This window comes from Hirundo rustica, chromosome 3 (assembly GCF_015227805.2).
Source record: "Hirundo rustica isolate bHirRus1 chromosome 3, bHirRus1.pri.v3, whole genome shotgun sequence".
Taxonomy (NCBI): Eukaryota; Metazoa; Chordata; class Aves; order Passeriformes; family Hirundinidae; genus Hirundo; species Hirundo rustica.
Window position 1 is genome coordinate 59,587,837 of NC_053452.1, and position 15,491 is coordinate 59,603,327.

Sequence of the window (15,491 nt, forward strand, 5' to 3'; positions counted from 1 at the left end):
TCCCACACTCCCCAAGGCACAGTGAATATTTTATGACGTCCCATCACTACAATTTAATTCTTAAGCCACTGTGTCCACTTTTAGGTGGGCTGTGACACCGCTGCATGTCTTTATATGGATTTAATCTCTGTCAGCCAAGATCAGAATGCATGAATTAGAAAAGCCTCCACACTTTTTTAATCCAGTGCAGGGAAAATTGGACTAGAAGAATAGAGGAAGCATAGAGGTGAATGTTGAAACTAGTACATTATGTCATCTGTGTAGGTTCTGCTTCAACAGACATGTAGCCTCTAGCTTCAATGGGAGATGGATCCTACCCATTGAGGGCAGCATAAAAAATACTGACAGCAACACTTTGGTAACCAGATGGGCTTTAAATGTTCAGAAAATATGGGCTAGGAAAATAGAATGGAAATAAAAATGGTCTTTTATTTATGAATACTGAGGTTTTATAGAGAGATTGAATAAAATCAGTTCAAATTTTTTGCCCTCCAGAGTTGCAAAAATATACAGAGAAACATTTTCCTTGGATTGTTTTGTAAGTCAAATAAGACTTTATGGACCAAGAGTTGAATAAACACTCTGCAGAATTACGCTAACTGAAACCTGGCCATTAAAAGCCATGACTAAATTTCAGATTCCAATTTTTAATTTTTTTTTCTTTCTAATTAATTCAGTACAGCTGGCAGCATTTACTATCAGAAAAGGATTACTCATTAATTTAGATGCCAAAAAATTGTAACAGTAGATTAAAAATTCTATTAAACCTTGTAATGTATTTGGCCAAAAGTATCTAATATAGTTTGCCAAAACCTGTTTTAAGTGGAATGAGTGCTCTTACTTCAGGCATTTACTTTCTGTATTAATAAATTTTGGCTACCATCATATGAATGCAAATTTGTTAAAAAAAAAAAAAAAAAAAAAAAAAAAAACAACCTTGGAAGAGCCTAATTGGCTCTTGAATCTTTAGATTCAATGTTTTCTCTGTACCAAAGTCACACTGATAACTGTATCAAATACATGGAAACAAACAGATGGCATACTGGAATCAAGAACCCTTGCGCGCAACACTGATCACGGGACAAGCAAACTAATACACTGCCAACTGCAGCAGTTTCATACAACATCTTTGGTGTTTCTTCCTAAATTTCCCACTCCTGGATTTGTGTGATTGCCCAACAGTCAGTTTCCACCCCCCCCCACCCCCCCCCCCCAAAAAAAAAAAAAAACCATGAAGAAATTTTCTATTTCTAACAACATCCGTTGGCTTACAAATAATAAGATTAAAAGCTAATCCAATTTATTTGATTTTTAAATCTTATGATATTGGAGAGGGAGAAGGAAAGGGTGGTTCATGATTGTGGAATGTTTGGGAGTGTTTGGCAATGCTGGCCATGAAAGGGTCAGGGACAGGGTTACCCCCCAGTATGCAACTTGTGCATGCAATTGTGATTTCTATATATAAACTGACTTCAAAATACATCTCTATATATTCCCTGCACATGCTGTTAATATGCTGATGTCTGAAAATGAACCAGTCTGATTATTTTACTTCTGTTGTGTGCTGATATTCAAGGGTATTTCTTGTGCAGCAATACTGCACAAAGCAGGATCTTAGTCTGTAGACACATGAGAAAAAACAAGTTGGAGAAGGAGCCAGTACCAGCGTCAGTACCGTGGCTTAAGAATTTTCCTTTTTCTCTGTTTCTCCTGCTGAACACTTGTTTGCAACAAACCACAAAAGTGCCCACAGCCAAGGTCTATAAAAGACTAGAAGAGGTGCAAACACTAACTTGGAGGGATATATCTGTGGAGAGTACTGGTGCGCTGATCTGGGACTGTAGCCACTACTTGTTATTACTGCAAAACAGAAAACAAGAGTACAGCAGTTAGAAACACCATGAGACTTACACAGCCACACAGTGTGAACTAAAGCAGCAACATTAACAGAGAAGTCTATTGAAATAAATAGCTTTTCAAGGAAGCAGATGTCACCAGAACTGCAACATCTAAAAAAACCCCAAAAAACCCTCCCAAAACTTGCACTGTTGTGCCGAACTCTTCAGTTAGCATAGGCGTGTCACTCTTTCTCCACTTGACTAACACATTTCTGAGTACACTGCAGAGGCATGTATTTCATACATCACCTGTGATCTGCACACTATCAATCTTTCAAATCTGCAAGTCATATTAAAAGGGGTAATTAAAAATAATCTTGTGATTCAACATATTTCAGGGGATTGAAATAACATACACATACCTTTATAGTCTCACATTACCAAGAAGTTTGATTTTAATACTGGAGAGGAAAACCATGTTTTATATGGTTGTGACTAATTTTATTTAGGTTAGGTGATGGAAGATACTAGACTGAGCACTAGAAAGCAACTACCACTCTTTATAAACAGGCCAATTAGAATATAACCCCTAACAACAGCATTTTTATTTTAAAGTATGCATAAACAGTCCTGTTCAGAAGCCGTCCAAACAGTGTGTATCTATACTATTCACAGCTACATTCTTCCAAGAAAGCTAGCAGAACAATAGTCATAACCCATTAAAATTTCATCCAGAAGCAGCTCTCACACTGGATTAATTCCAAGTGTTTGGAAGTTTCCCTTTCCTTTAGCCATCTGTCTTGACTAAGACAGATGTATTCCAAATATATGTACTCTAAAGTGTTGAACCAATCCCTTCAGAGCAAATCCATACTGGGCAAACATACAGAGTGTCTTTATTAGGCCATCTGCTGTTCATTCACTTTTCAAAAGATTAAAGTAGTACACAATGAAGCACTGGAATTTCTTTAGTCTAATCAATCATAGTTGTACTTCAAAGTGTACCCTCTTCCTGAGTTATTCATAATGGTAGTAGAAATGAACATTCAGAATTTTATAAGTGACAAATAGGTTTAGGTTCCTAACTATTTTACGAAACATGATACATTTCTACATCCAGCCCTAATTAACGTCTCTCAGATCTATTGCTTTGAACATACACAGAACTTCATATTTTTAAAGGTAGTTTAAATGCATTTAGAATGTGTAGGACTTTAAAGGAAAATACAGTAGAAGAAAATCAATTAACTTATTTTTAAAATGTGCAGTTAAATATGGCTTGAGAGTAAAGAAGAATTGGATAATAACTTTTAAAATATGCACCATTAGATTTCATAAAAGAGCTACTGTTTGAATAGATATTGAAGGTTTGCCTATGATGGAAATCTGCTAAATTTCATTTTGTGTGGATATTGTTTTTGAGGGCTTTTTTGAGAACGCCTTTCAGTGGTTTAGGCTCAACCCACAGAGAAATCCACTACATGTGAAGGCAGCTATTCCCAGAGTTAGACAAATCTGAAGCTGTTTCTATCAACATAACTGGTTCATAGAACTCTAAAGAATTCTTTTGGTTATTTAAGGCTTGATGAGTAATTAGTCCTCCCTGTTGTAGCTCTGTGACCTTTCTAAAGACAAGCAATAGCAGCAGAGTGACCTTGGTGGTTCTTAGGGCAAGGAACTTTTGTGATCCATTATCAGCTTATTGGATCATTTTTGCCATACTGCTTCACTTTTTGTCTGAGCATTTGCTGGATGAGAGCTCAATCAATTAATCAATTTGGTTAAAGCACATTCACTGTGCCACTTCAATTTACCTAAACTACAAAAATATTAATTACTATTCATTTAAATCACTTGACCTAACAAAACATAATATTTTTCAGCAAAACCTGTCCTGCCCGCCTTTTCATTCATTCTGCATATACCTTATTTTTAAAATCCAGACAAGAAAATAAAATACTTTTGGAATGCATCTGGTTTTAAATTTCCTTGTTTTTATCCCCAATTTTCCCTGATGATATTACCAGTCGTAAGGAAGCAAACGAGGCAAGACTAAAAAAATCTGTTCTTTTCACTGTTTCTCTGTAGCTTGTCCCTGTAATTTGTCCACTACATTTTAGACTGTGAGATGTTTGAGAAACACAGGCTGTAAGGCCTATCGTAAGAAAAGATTATGACTGAGTGGAACCTGTGGACCACACCTGTATCTATCTCACAGATGTTAATTCTAAGGATTATCAAACTTTAACAGCTTTGGCTGCTGGACAGCCTCCTAACATCTCCCTTCTCTGAGGACCGCTGGCAGCGGAGCAGATGGTGGAGGCAGGTTGCTGTGGGTTTCGTGGCACTTTATATAGGCATTGTATGAATGGGGCTAAATGCTCTTTTGTGTTGCTTATGTTAAAAAACAAAAAACCAAATTTATTATTCTCTGAAAAACTCAAATATTCCTAAGACTTCACTCCTTGAAATAACCAGAGGAATTCCCTTCAGGGCAAGTATAAGACCCTTGATCTCTCCAGTCCCCATTAATGTTGTTTCACAGAGGCGGCAAGCTGACAGCCAGCTCTCAGACAGAGTTACTATCTTAGCTGTGGTTGTGGGGGATTCAAACGACCATTAACTGTTTTAATAGTATGTGTTGGGTTCAGTATATTAATAGGGGCTGGAGTTTTGTATTTTTTCATTACACATCTGGAAAATGCTGTGCAAAAAAATTAGGTTAAAGGACCTCATTTAAGTAACATCACAACATCTATGCATAAGGGAACCAAATGTAGGTTAAACGGCAGTGACATTCCCTAAGTTCACCTTTATAGCCTTCAGAAATTGTTTTCTATATCTACAAACTGTATTCTATATTCTGTGCATAATAAATACCAAGTAAAAATGATGAGAAGATCAAATACCTCTCTCTCCACTCAACCAAAATGATAAAACAGTTCTCACATTAATCCACCATTGTAAGCAATATATACACAGTATCACAGTACAGCAGCTGCAGCAAATTCACAGTGGATGAAAATCTCAGTTAAGGGCTGTGCACCTCTCCCAGGCCTGTGAAAGCTCACCCCAGTGGGAGTATGCTGCAGAATCACAGGGCTGCAGACTGAGCACACTAATGACCACCTGTTCCTCTTTGAAGAAGAGGAGGAGGAAGAGGGTGCACAACGTGACTCCTCGCCTGGCTCACCCACGAGCTCACATGGCTCACCCAGAGGCTCAGGCTCTCCTGGGGCAGCTCCACGGCACAGGGGAACCGGGGCCCTGAGCACGAGCAGCAGCACGTGGGCTGCAGCCCTGAACAGGACCTTGCCAACCCCAGTAGCCAGGGCAAGGCCACCAGAGGAGCTGTCACTCTAAATTCAAGAGATCTACGTGCTTTATCTTTTCAGCTTTTCAATCAGTGGTTTGCAGAATCACAGTTTTCTGTGAAGTCTAATCTGTCTCTCCTGCCCTGTACCTCACACAATCTGTTTGACCATTACTTACATCTGGTCATTAGGGACAGAGACTACTGCTTTACACCCCACAGGGTTTGTTGAGCCTTCTGCTCAGTTCCAGGACAGGTCATGTGTTTTGACTGCCCTTGCAGCAGGGAAATCAATTTTAATGGGTAGAGTGTTTAAAGGAGAGGATTTCTGTACGGCAAACTCTCAAATGCATCTTAGCATCAGGAGTTCTCTTTTCACCCATGTCTCTTTTCATGAATAGAGAGAAGTGCTGTTATCATGACTTTGCCATAGCTGGGAGTAACATAAGTATGACCCTCATTCTCAGGAAAAAACAAACTGTTCAGTGTTGGGCTTCGCTACACATTTTTTCAGTCGCAGGTGGCTTGTTTGAAATGACATCTGTCTACTACTCAGCATTTACTGTCTTAGGCAACCCACTAAACTTCCCAACTAACCAGTTAGGCTAAAACCTCAGAGAAATCCTGGTTTTTGCTGAGTTTTTACTGCTCTTTAGCACTTCTCTCATAAAATTAGAGCAAAAAAAAAAAAAATTGTCTGATTTGGGAGTACAAGTAAAAGGCAAATGCAAAAGTAGCATGTTCAATTTTTATGAAATGCTGAGTCCGTTATCAGGGCAGCTCAGCGTCTCGCTCTGATGATGAAGGCTGCACATCACTCAGACAGGCAGACTATTGATTTCCCACTGAGAATGACTGTACTCATTTAATGCTTGAGTTTGTGCACTAAATTGAGAATCAGGCTCATATTTCTTTTGAGTATGCAGGTGGCTAACAGGCAAAAAAGGACTGTGCAAGGCTCAAATTCCTCCCTTTTTAATTTTTTTTTTTTTTTTTTTTTTTAGGCACCAACTTTCTAAACATCCAAAGTGTAGAGATCTCAAGACTTCTTTTGAAGTCAGTGGAAGCTGAGGGGTGAGTGGCACCTGGGGAAATCAAGCTGTTACTTAGTTATCTAAACCTGAGCTAAAGGCTGCAATTCTTGGCAGTCCAATGTTGCCTTAGCCAGAGAACACAACTTAGCTGCCTTAAATACATGGTAGAAGTTGATAAAACTTCACCAACAGTGAAAAAAATCACATATAGAGTTGGATATTTTAGGATTTGTAATCATTACTAATAAAATTTTAGCACTGAGTAAAAACAGAGTGAAAAAGAAAAGCTAAATTTCAGCCCAGGCTATTTAATTTTTTAAGGAACATTTTAGCCTTAAAGCTGAGGTTCCTTTCAGTATAATTATAATGAGGACATTTTCATTTTTCTAATCAGAAATAGTAAAAATTCACAAAAGTCTCACAAAATAGGCCTTAAATTAAGGCCTTCTTAAATCCTTTAGGCCTTAATTTAATTATAAATACTTTTCTGAATAACCAATTTTTGGGTTTAACTGATGGCTAAAAGACAATTCCAAAACCTGATTTAAAAAAATTAATTACACAGAAAAACTGTGATTTCCAGAATATTTTAAATAGGGCTTGACTACCTAAGTCTACCAAAGTAGAAGCATCAGTGTGGAGTGGTGATTTGTGACTTTGGTGACATTTCAGCCAGGACATTACTGAACAGGTATTTGCAAAACGTATTCTCCCTCATCTCCTTTTTAATATTACTATTAGCAGAATTCAACTTAATGATTAGAAGGCTGATCATCTGTACTTTTCCACAGTTCATCACATTTTAATAATTTATAGGGATCTACTTAAACCACAGTTTGTTTAATTTTTTTGAGAAGCAATTGAAGCCTATGATTATTTAAAGTAAAACTATTTTCTTGGAAAGAAAGTAGCTCATCTCAGTGGAAAGAGACTAACACGGCAATCTGGTCAGTGTTTAAACTAACCCACTGCTAATAGGGGTAAAAGGATTAGCACTGAAGTGTAAACCTTAAGATTTAAAATTGTTCAAATTAATATGGCTGATGCAAATACAATCCCCCCCCCCCCCTTTTTTTTTTTTCTAATATACAAAACTAATGTTGAGTAAAAAGATCTGCAGTACCATAATAACAGCATTATTTTGAGACTTTTGCAAACAGCACTGGTCTTAAGCATCATTATTAGGCATTCTTTAAGTATGTAAATTGCTGAGTTGCATTTACAAAAATGAAAAAGCTATTATTATTTCTACAATTATTATTATTATTATTAGGTATAAGAAACTATAATCTTTTATAGTAGCTTTGTAAAGATTGGAAATGTTCATTAGTGAGGGTTATTAAATGCTGCATTAATGTGCATCTAGCAAAACATCATTTTATTATGGCTTTACCTGACCCAGTAAAAGTGTCAAGCGATGCATCTCCAGTTGTTGTTGCTGTTTCACTGTTGTTCATGGGTTCTGTTTTGACTGCAAGAAGAGACACTACATAGAAGAATAAGTAGACATGAGATTTTACTTCTAGATTTGTACTGGACTCCTCATGCCAGTCTCACCAGCGGTAGTCCAGCTCAAACAAGCACACGTGCAGCAGCTTCAACCTTCACTCCAGCACCACACTGAGACAACCGACAGGAATCTGACAGGAATGCCCATTTATCTACACAGTTCTGCATCTGTGCATTCATTCAGCTATTGGTTTTAGCAACTGGAATATCTGCTGGGGAGATTTCAACCCAAATCTAATTGATCCTAACAATTCCCTAAGAGTAGCAAGGAGGAAGGAAATATTAGCTGTCAAGGGATGTAGCACATAACAAAAATAGTTTTGCCTGACAAGTAAAACAATTATAGTATAGTTTCATGCTAATATAGAAGCAAATTACTTTCACAGTGCCAGCATGTTGCCTTTCCCTTTCCCCTTTTACAGAGTCTGTGGGGGCCTTTTTGAGCTGAGTCACCAGCAAGCAATTTTCCATAGATGAAGAGAGAAATTTGAAAGGAAAAAAAAAAGCCAGAGAACTAGAGAAGGACACAAATGATAAGTCAGTTTCTTACTCAGAGGTTACCAAACTCTTTAGTCTACCCTAAACTCAAATTTATTTCTTAGGGATCATCATGCAGTCTTACCATCCAAGCTGTAACTGAAAGCAGAAAAAGCACCGCAGAGGCAACACAGATTTTGTAATTTTATCCGGACAGAACATTTGGCATGGACTTTTGTAATGGAATTTGGGAACCACTCATCCAATTGATGTGGTAAGAAACAGCAGCAGAGAATACACTGCAGCTCCTATCAGCTGTCTGACTGGCAAATGTGGAAATCTCAACATATGAACGCAATTTCTTCCTGAAGGTCAGTTAGGGTTGGGCACGGACATTCATCACACGCTTATGGGTATCACAGATTGGTGCCCAGGCGCACAGAGTGAAGAGGCAATGAAGAACTGCACAAGCAACTACCACAGCTGCATGCCAGGTATCCGAATTCCGAGGGCACAGCCTGGGCTTTGTGGAGAAGCCTCTGCTGTGACACCAAGCCTGGCAGAGGCCCCCAGCAGGTCTAACATACACCAAGGAAAGGCGCTCTTTGCCAGCTGGTTACCTGACGCCTCTGAGAGGCCTCAGCTAAGCTGCCCAAAGCTCTCATCTGTCAGCATCACTGCGTCCACGTTTGACTGCACTGGCAACAGTATGGGAAAGGAGGGCATTTCATGTTCTGAGCTGGCAATGTATTTAAATACTGCGGATCAGATTCAAGTCACATAAATCAAGCGTATAAAAGGTGCCTATTATTTCCCTTTATGCTTAGCTTAGACAGAGAGGTACTTCCAGAGGCTGATTCAGTCCAAGTAAGGCCTGAGCTGCCCTCTAGTTCACTATCCCTCATACAGTCTGCAGCGCAAAAGGCAGTGCATGAGCTAAATAAAGTCTCTTCATGGGAAAAATGTCTAGAATTAACATCTACAGACCCATTACAGAATCACAAAATCACTAGGTTGGAAGAGACCTTTAAGATCTTTAAGTCCAACCCATGCCCTAACACCTCAACTAAACCATGGCACCGAGTGCCACATCCATTGTTTTAAACACATCCAGGGATGGTGACTCCACCACCTCCCTGGGCAGACCACTCCAGTACTTTATTATTCTTTCATGACTTTTTCCAAATATCCAACCTTTATTTCCCTTGATGCAGCCAAGCAATAACAATAGCATTCTGCTATTCTTTCCTGTGTCCGTGAGTTGTTCATCAGAAATTGCACAGCTAACAGTAAACTGCCTGTGACAAGCCTTGTGTGAGTTACCTCTCCTACAAAATCACATCCCATTTCCAGTCACACTGCCTAATGGACCTTACTTCAGGAAGTCACATGGGATGCTGCTGATGTCTACAACTGTACAGGTGATCTGCACTGAATTCAGAGGGACACCTGTTTGGATCAAGCAGGAGAAATTGGGATGGATTTGTCACTGTGACTGGGAGAGTGCCCTGTAGCATTAGTGGTGCGCCAGTGCCAAAAAACCAAGTAGTACCTTCTGGTTTCAGCCATACAGTTGTATCTTTCCATTTACTGTCTGAGAGTAACAAATTTTTGAATGTGTGTCTTTTGAATGCAAACTTCTTTTCATTACTGTTTCTCTTTCATAAAACTACCGTGTCCAAACAGCCTCCCTGCAAGCAGCAGGATATTAACTCAATATGGAATCATTAGGGAAGAATTTTAGCTACATTTTTTTCAAGCTGTAGTGCACTCCTCATTTTGCTAGCTATTATCTTTTCATTAAAAAAAAAAAAAAAGAAAAAAAAAGTTGCAACAAAAACAACCCAAAATGAAAAAATGTAATTCTTAAGAGTAATAGAGTAATCAGTCATTTCCATTTCTATAATTATTTGAGAAGGATGTGATTTTATTTACATCATATCAATAAAACACATATCAAGAAAAAGTTCAAGAGTCATCTATCACAAAATGACAGCCTCCACTAAACCTCTCAGCCATGTGGAACATGTATTGTTGCCTGAAGTATCAAAAGTATATAAATTAATTACTAATGTAATTACTGCATATAGATGCCTCTTGATTACTACATATAGATGCCTCTATGTAGTTCTGCCAAGTCCGGGCATCTATCTACATGAAAAAAGTACTTTTTTGTAGCTTTATCTCTTTCTGTTCAAGAAGGTATTTCACTACTATCCATGGTGAGCTACAAATGTTCAGTATTGCATCCAAGAAGACAGTAATATTTAACAAAAACTTCAGTCATGGATTGAACTGTTTACTTTAGAATTGTATCTAGTTCTGGTTAATGCCAGCTGCACTGCACTGCCATCAGCACAAATCGACAACTTCTTTTTTCTTTCCCTGTCAAGCAAATAATCTAAAACAAAAGAAACTCTCTCCCGTACTTGAGGAAAAATATTATATTGGCACTGAGTTTTGTTGCAAAATACCTATAGAAAGTGGTTTTATATCTGCTTGATTTTAAACAGTTCTACTTTTTTGCAATCAGATTTTATGACAGTAAAGAATTAATCAAGATTCTTCCTCAGTGTAGCTAGCGATTTTGACTATGACCTATTTTTCTTTATGTTGTATCTCATTAAATAAAGAGGGAAAAGGCACAAAGCTAACTTAGGAAAAAACAAATATTCTAACACCAGCTCAATAGAACTAATTTTTTTTGGTTTTTGCTGTTGGTGGTGGTGCTGTTGGTTTTGTTGTTGTTGTTGTTTTGTTTGTTTGTTTGTTTGGTTTTTGTTTTGTTTGTTTAATGTATTGAAAGAGTGAAAATAAAATGAAAAGAAATCTCTAACTGGAAATGCATTTGAGTGCTGCTAACAGTGAAGACTGCCCGTGTTCTGCTCTCAGCTGGGACAGAGCAAGCAGCTGTTTGCTGCTTTGTTTCCAGCTAGTCTCAGACCATGACAACACGGTGACAGAGTAGAGCTACCAAATCATGAGGTGCTGGGACACATGATGTACAAGGAGACACAAGAAGCTGGGCTTGCTCTGTCCTAGGAGGAGGAGGCCAGAGGAGAACTAATTGCTGCCTGCAGCTATCTAATTGGAAGGTGCAAAGATGACAAAGAACAGAGGCACACTCACCTCAAAAGGTGCCCCAGGAAACAAAAAGGTGGGAATAGATGCAAGCTGCTCTAAGGGAAAAATCCAATTAGATGTAGGAGGAAAATTCAGTGCTGCCTTCAGTGACATGATCTAACAGCGAAGTTGGCTCTGCTCTGAGCAGCGCTTGGCCCAAGTGACCTCCAGGGATCTCATCCAAACTTCATTATTTTAAAGCTAACTCAGAATACAGCTCCCAACAAGCAACAGCTTCTCCAATATACCTTGATGAAAGGACTTAGCAGATCAAAATGACTGCTACTCTGCTGTCCCTTTTTAAATTTTTTCTGAATCATTTCTCTGTGTTAATGACAGAAAATGAATGCAGAGTTTTAGAGGCAAGATGTGCTAATACTACGCATGAAGGAGGACAAGCAAGTGCAACAGAAGTTAGAGGAAACAAATCTGATTTTAAAACCTCATGTAAAACAATAAACCACACAGCTTGTCATAGGAATGATTTTCCTCTCTCTTTTAGCAAGCCTTAAGAGATTTCCTGGGAATCTACTCAATGAGAAGTACAACTGCAAACATTCTACTGCCTATGGAAAATCAGAGTTAATACAAGTAACACACTGTATTTCCTCACTACTAATAATTAGTACTTAAATTGTTACCTTCCACATTTACCTGCACATGCTGAACAGCTACATGAGGTGACAGACCACCTCTTCATCTCAGTCCTCCTTAAACTTAAAATCTTGTAATTATTCTAGTGCAAACAATTTTTTGTGCTCGTCAACTTTTATTTTCACCTTTTTTGTTGTTGTGGATGTTGCTGTGGGTTTTTTTGTTTTGTTTTGTTTTACAAATGGCAAGCTAATTCTGAGGGAATTTTTAAAAGGGCAAGTTGTTGAACTCTTCCTAACTTTAGTGCAAACCTGCACAACATAAGCACCTTTGCAAATGACTTGCAGAGAAACATGGTGATGCATGTTTACACCTATGATCAATCCCATATGTACTACAACAATGTCACGTATAGAGTTATTATTAATCCTTACAATTTATGACAATTAATAATACACGTCAGGAAACTCATAAATGAACACAACAGCTTGGAAAATTTGGCCAAAATTTTGTAAAGTGGCAAGTTACATGTGGCAGCACATTAGACATAAGCTTTGATTAATAATGAAAGTCTTAGCAGGAGTAAGAACAACACTGTCAACTTTGACTTGTGCTCAGGTAATCATGCAGTGCTCTACTTAAAAGCAAAAGAAAAGCAAATGGGCATTCTGTCAAAATTCCATCAGTCTGATTTCCACCAATGCTGACTACTGGCAATTCCCAGCAATGCTGAACACCATGAGACAATCCCAGTCACTCAGAGCATGTAGACAGCTAAGCTAATTATAAGCGGGTTAAATTCTCCTTGCTCATCAAATGACTTTCAAAGCATTGTAAGACAACTTCTTGTTCCAACTTCCTAACAGTTCTCTGGCTGTGGGAAAAGCCTTTGAGAAAGGGTAGGAAAAAAATGCTCAGTGTGAGGGGGAACCCCATGAGAACTTTCAAACTGCAGGAAAGGAAAGACCGGAGCAAACGGAGGGAGATGTCACACAGCAGTCATGAAGACACACCACACACACATGCACTGTACCAGGGTCTCTCATACTTGTTGCAGAGGAGGGAGTACTGCAACTCAGCAACCAGTCTGCAGTATTTAACACAGTCATGTTGTCTCCTGAGAACAGGAACGGTACAACAGTTCATTCTCCTAATGTCTGTTCAGTGTAAATGAACAGTCTTCAAGGCAGATCAGTGTTTTGGCACTTCAAGTCAAACCTTTTAATGGAACTGTATTGGTTTTATGGATATTATTATAACTGGTTTATTTATGCACATTGTATAATATAGAGGCATCCAGTGTTCTTTAATAGCATACTTGAAGTTTTCTCTTCTCTTTATGCTGGAATAAGGATTTTGTTTAAAAATATGGTTTAGCCCTTCTTTGCAGAGCTGTTACCCTCCCAGGCACATCCAGACACTTTTTATTGACATTGACAGATTTTTATTTAAATAGAGTAAGTGAATAAAATGCTCTACCTTGTAGCCAGAAAGAACAAACCAAAAATTTTTTTCTTAGTACCAACTGTTAAAATAGACAGGAATGTATAAACTCTAAAAAAGAAACTCTAGTTTGACTCATATCCATGGTGTCACTTTCATGGACTGCACCTCAGAATGTGGCACCCTGCCTCCCACTGCTACGGCAGAATTGGTGATCTGAAAGCATTGGAAGATCTGTGTTGCAGTTGCATGGCAGTGCTGTCACCTGTAGCAGCAATGACCAGCTACTGCTGAGGATAATTCAACATCCTCTTTTTTACAAACTTTTATTAATTCCCAAGAAATGAAATTCATCAGAGAAAAAAAAAAAAATTACCTAAGTCTAATTTTGATGCACTTCTCTTGATAATGATTTTAATTTAACACGAATGCATGTAACTCAGGGTATAAGGGTAAATTATTAATCATCAAGGAAGTAGGACACAGAAAATACAATTTATTTTGTAAGTTACCAACAGGAATAAGCAAACATTTAACACTGTTCAAATCAACCACTCAAAAACTTCCCTTACTTCATCTTCGCACCTTGTTTCAGTTCTGCCTCTTACTGTAGTTGGTAAAAATCAAAGAAGTGATGTTGGAATTAGAAATTTACATTTGTATGATGCCAATTTTTCATAATTCTAGCTAGATTTATAAATGGGCGTATGGGCATTCTTGAAATTATGGTAAAAATGCATATGGATAAAAACCTGCCAAAACTTCCTGTGTGCCAGCTGTGTCTTATACTTACCTCCTGTTCCATTTGTTGTGACTGATGTGCTACTAAGATTCGATTTATCCAGTTTGGAACTACCTGGTGCATCACCGCTTCCAACAAGATTATGAGGGCTGGCTAGATCCTGCATTTCCATAGACCTGTTAAAAACCAAGGCAACAGTATTAAACCATTGTGATACTATCTAAAATAATCTGCTTTTTCTAGAATAACTTTTTTTTTTTTGCAATGCATCCAGATTAAGAAATCAGTACAGGTTCCTTTGACATCTTTGCCTTCTACCAAACCTAGGAAAACAGGAAACAGAAACAATGCCACTATTTACCACTTTTCTTTTAGCTATTATGAAGTGACACAGGCTTATGAAACTGCCACTGAAACACATCACAGAGTTTGTGCATAAGGTAGTGCTCATATATGGATGGACAGATGGAGAGATAAATGAACAAATCCAGGTATATCAGTATTTCTTAAAAGAAAATAGAGAAATTAGGTGAAAAGTCAGGCGTTACAGAGAAAGCCGAAACAGGAACTTCTGCCTCTCATTATCTGTATTCCAACCACCAGCAGTTACTGCATCTACAGTAAATTATAGGAACAGACCATACAAGTGAATGAATAGAACTTTCATGTACATCTGGAAAATTCTTCACTCCTACAAATCTGTATATTCTTCTTGGATCACTCGATATTTGTCTTCTTCTGTGTAATTTCTGGGAAGCTTGCAAAATTTCAAGTGGATTTAGACTGCAATGAATTCCAGCCTCACAATTACACTGGGGGCCTGTAGATGGCTTTCATGCAGTGACAACAGATCTGCCTTTCTCAGACAAAGACACAGCAGACAAGGAACTTTTCTTGTTAGACCGGTAATTGCAATCCAATTTGCAGTGTGTGCTCGCCTATTCCTTGCTTCATTTATATATTAATTACACAGATTGTTTTTCCCCAGAGAAACAATTTTGCTATATATAAGAAAAGTTGCCAGACCATCTGTAACAAGAGAACGATTTACCGTATGTACACTCCAAAGGCCAACAGAAAGATTGTCTTAACAGAGGAGGTAAAAGCCCAATTACATTGCAGAAGGCTGGGATGTCCAGGAAAGAGATGAACAGTTGAAATGGTTCAGTAACAACAACAGCTCCCAGGCATTCATATTCTGACCAGGACAATCAATGGCAAATCGTTAAGGGCAAAACCCAATATCTTAAGAATTTATTTCAAGTTTCATCTGCCCATCTTCTCTGCTCCACACATCCTCCCTCTGTGGAAAATCAAGCAAAAAAAACCCCACTACCTTTCCATCAAATGTGGGTCATCTGGCTGAATCCAGGTTTTTTTCCCCTCCAGAAAATGAAATTATCTGGCTTTTGTGCTCC

The 15,491-nt window shown here is 38.2% G+C and overlaps 1 protein-coding gene across 9 annotated transcripts in view; it reads right to left on the reverse strand.

The window, feature by feature from the left end:
• EYA4 (EYA transcriptional coactivator and phosphatase 4) overlaps window positions 1-15,491 on the reverse strand; it is a 142,169-nt gene that overhangs the window by 31,228 nt on the left and 95,450 nt on the right. For 7 of the 9 annotated variants that reach the window (XM_058419715.1, XM_040060082.2, XM_058419718.1 and 4 more), the window contains 4 exons: window positions 14,125-14,249; window positions 12,937-13,005; window positions 7,579-7,671; window positions 1,794-1,860 (listed from right to left, as the gene is read on the reverse strand). In XM_058419715.1, coding sequence (XP_058275698.1) covers window positions 1,794-1,860; window positions 7,579-7,671; window positions 12,937-13,005; window positions 14,125-14,249 — 354 coding nt within the window. The remainder of the gene's footprint in view (window positions 1-1,793; window positions 1,861-7,578; window positions 7,672-12,936; window positions 13,006-14,124; window positions 14,250-15,491) is intronic. The other 2 variants (XM_040060085.2, XM_040060083.2) reach the window with 1 other exon arrangement.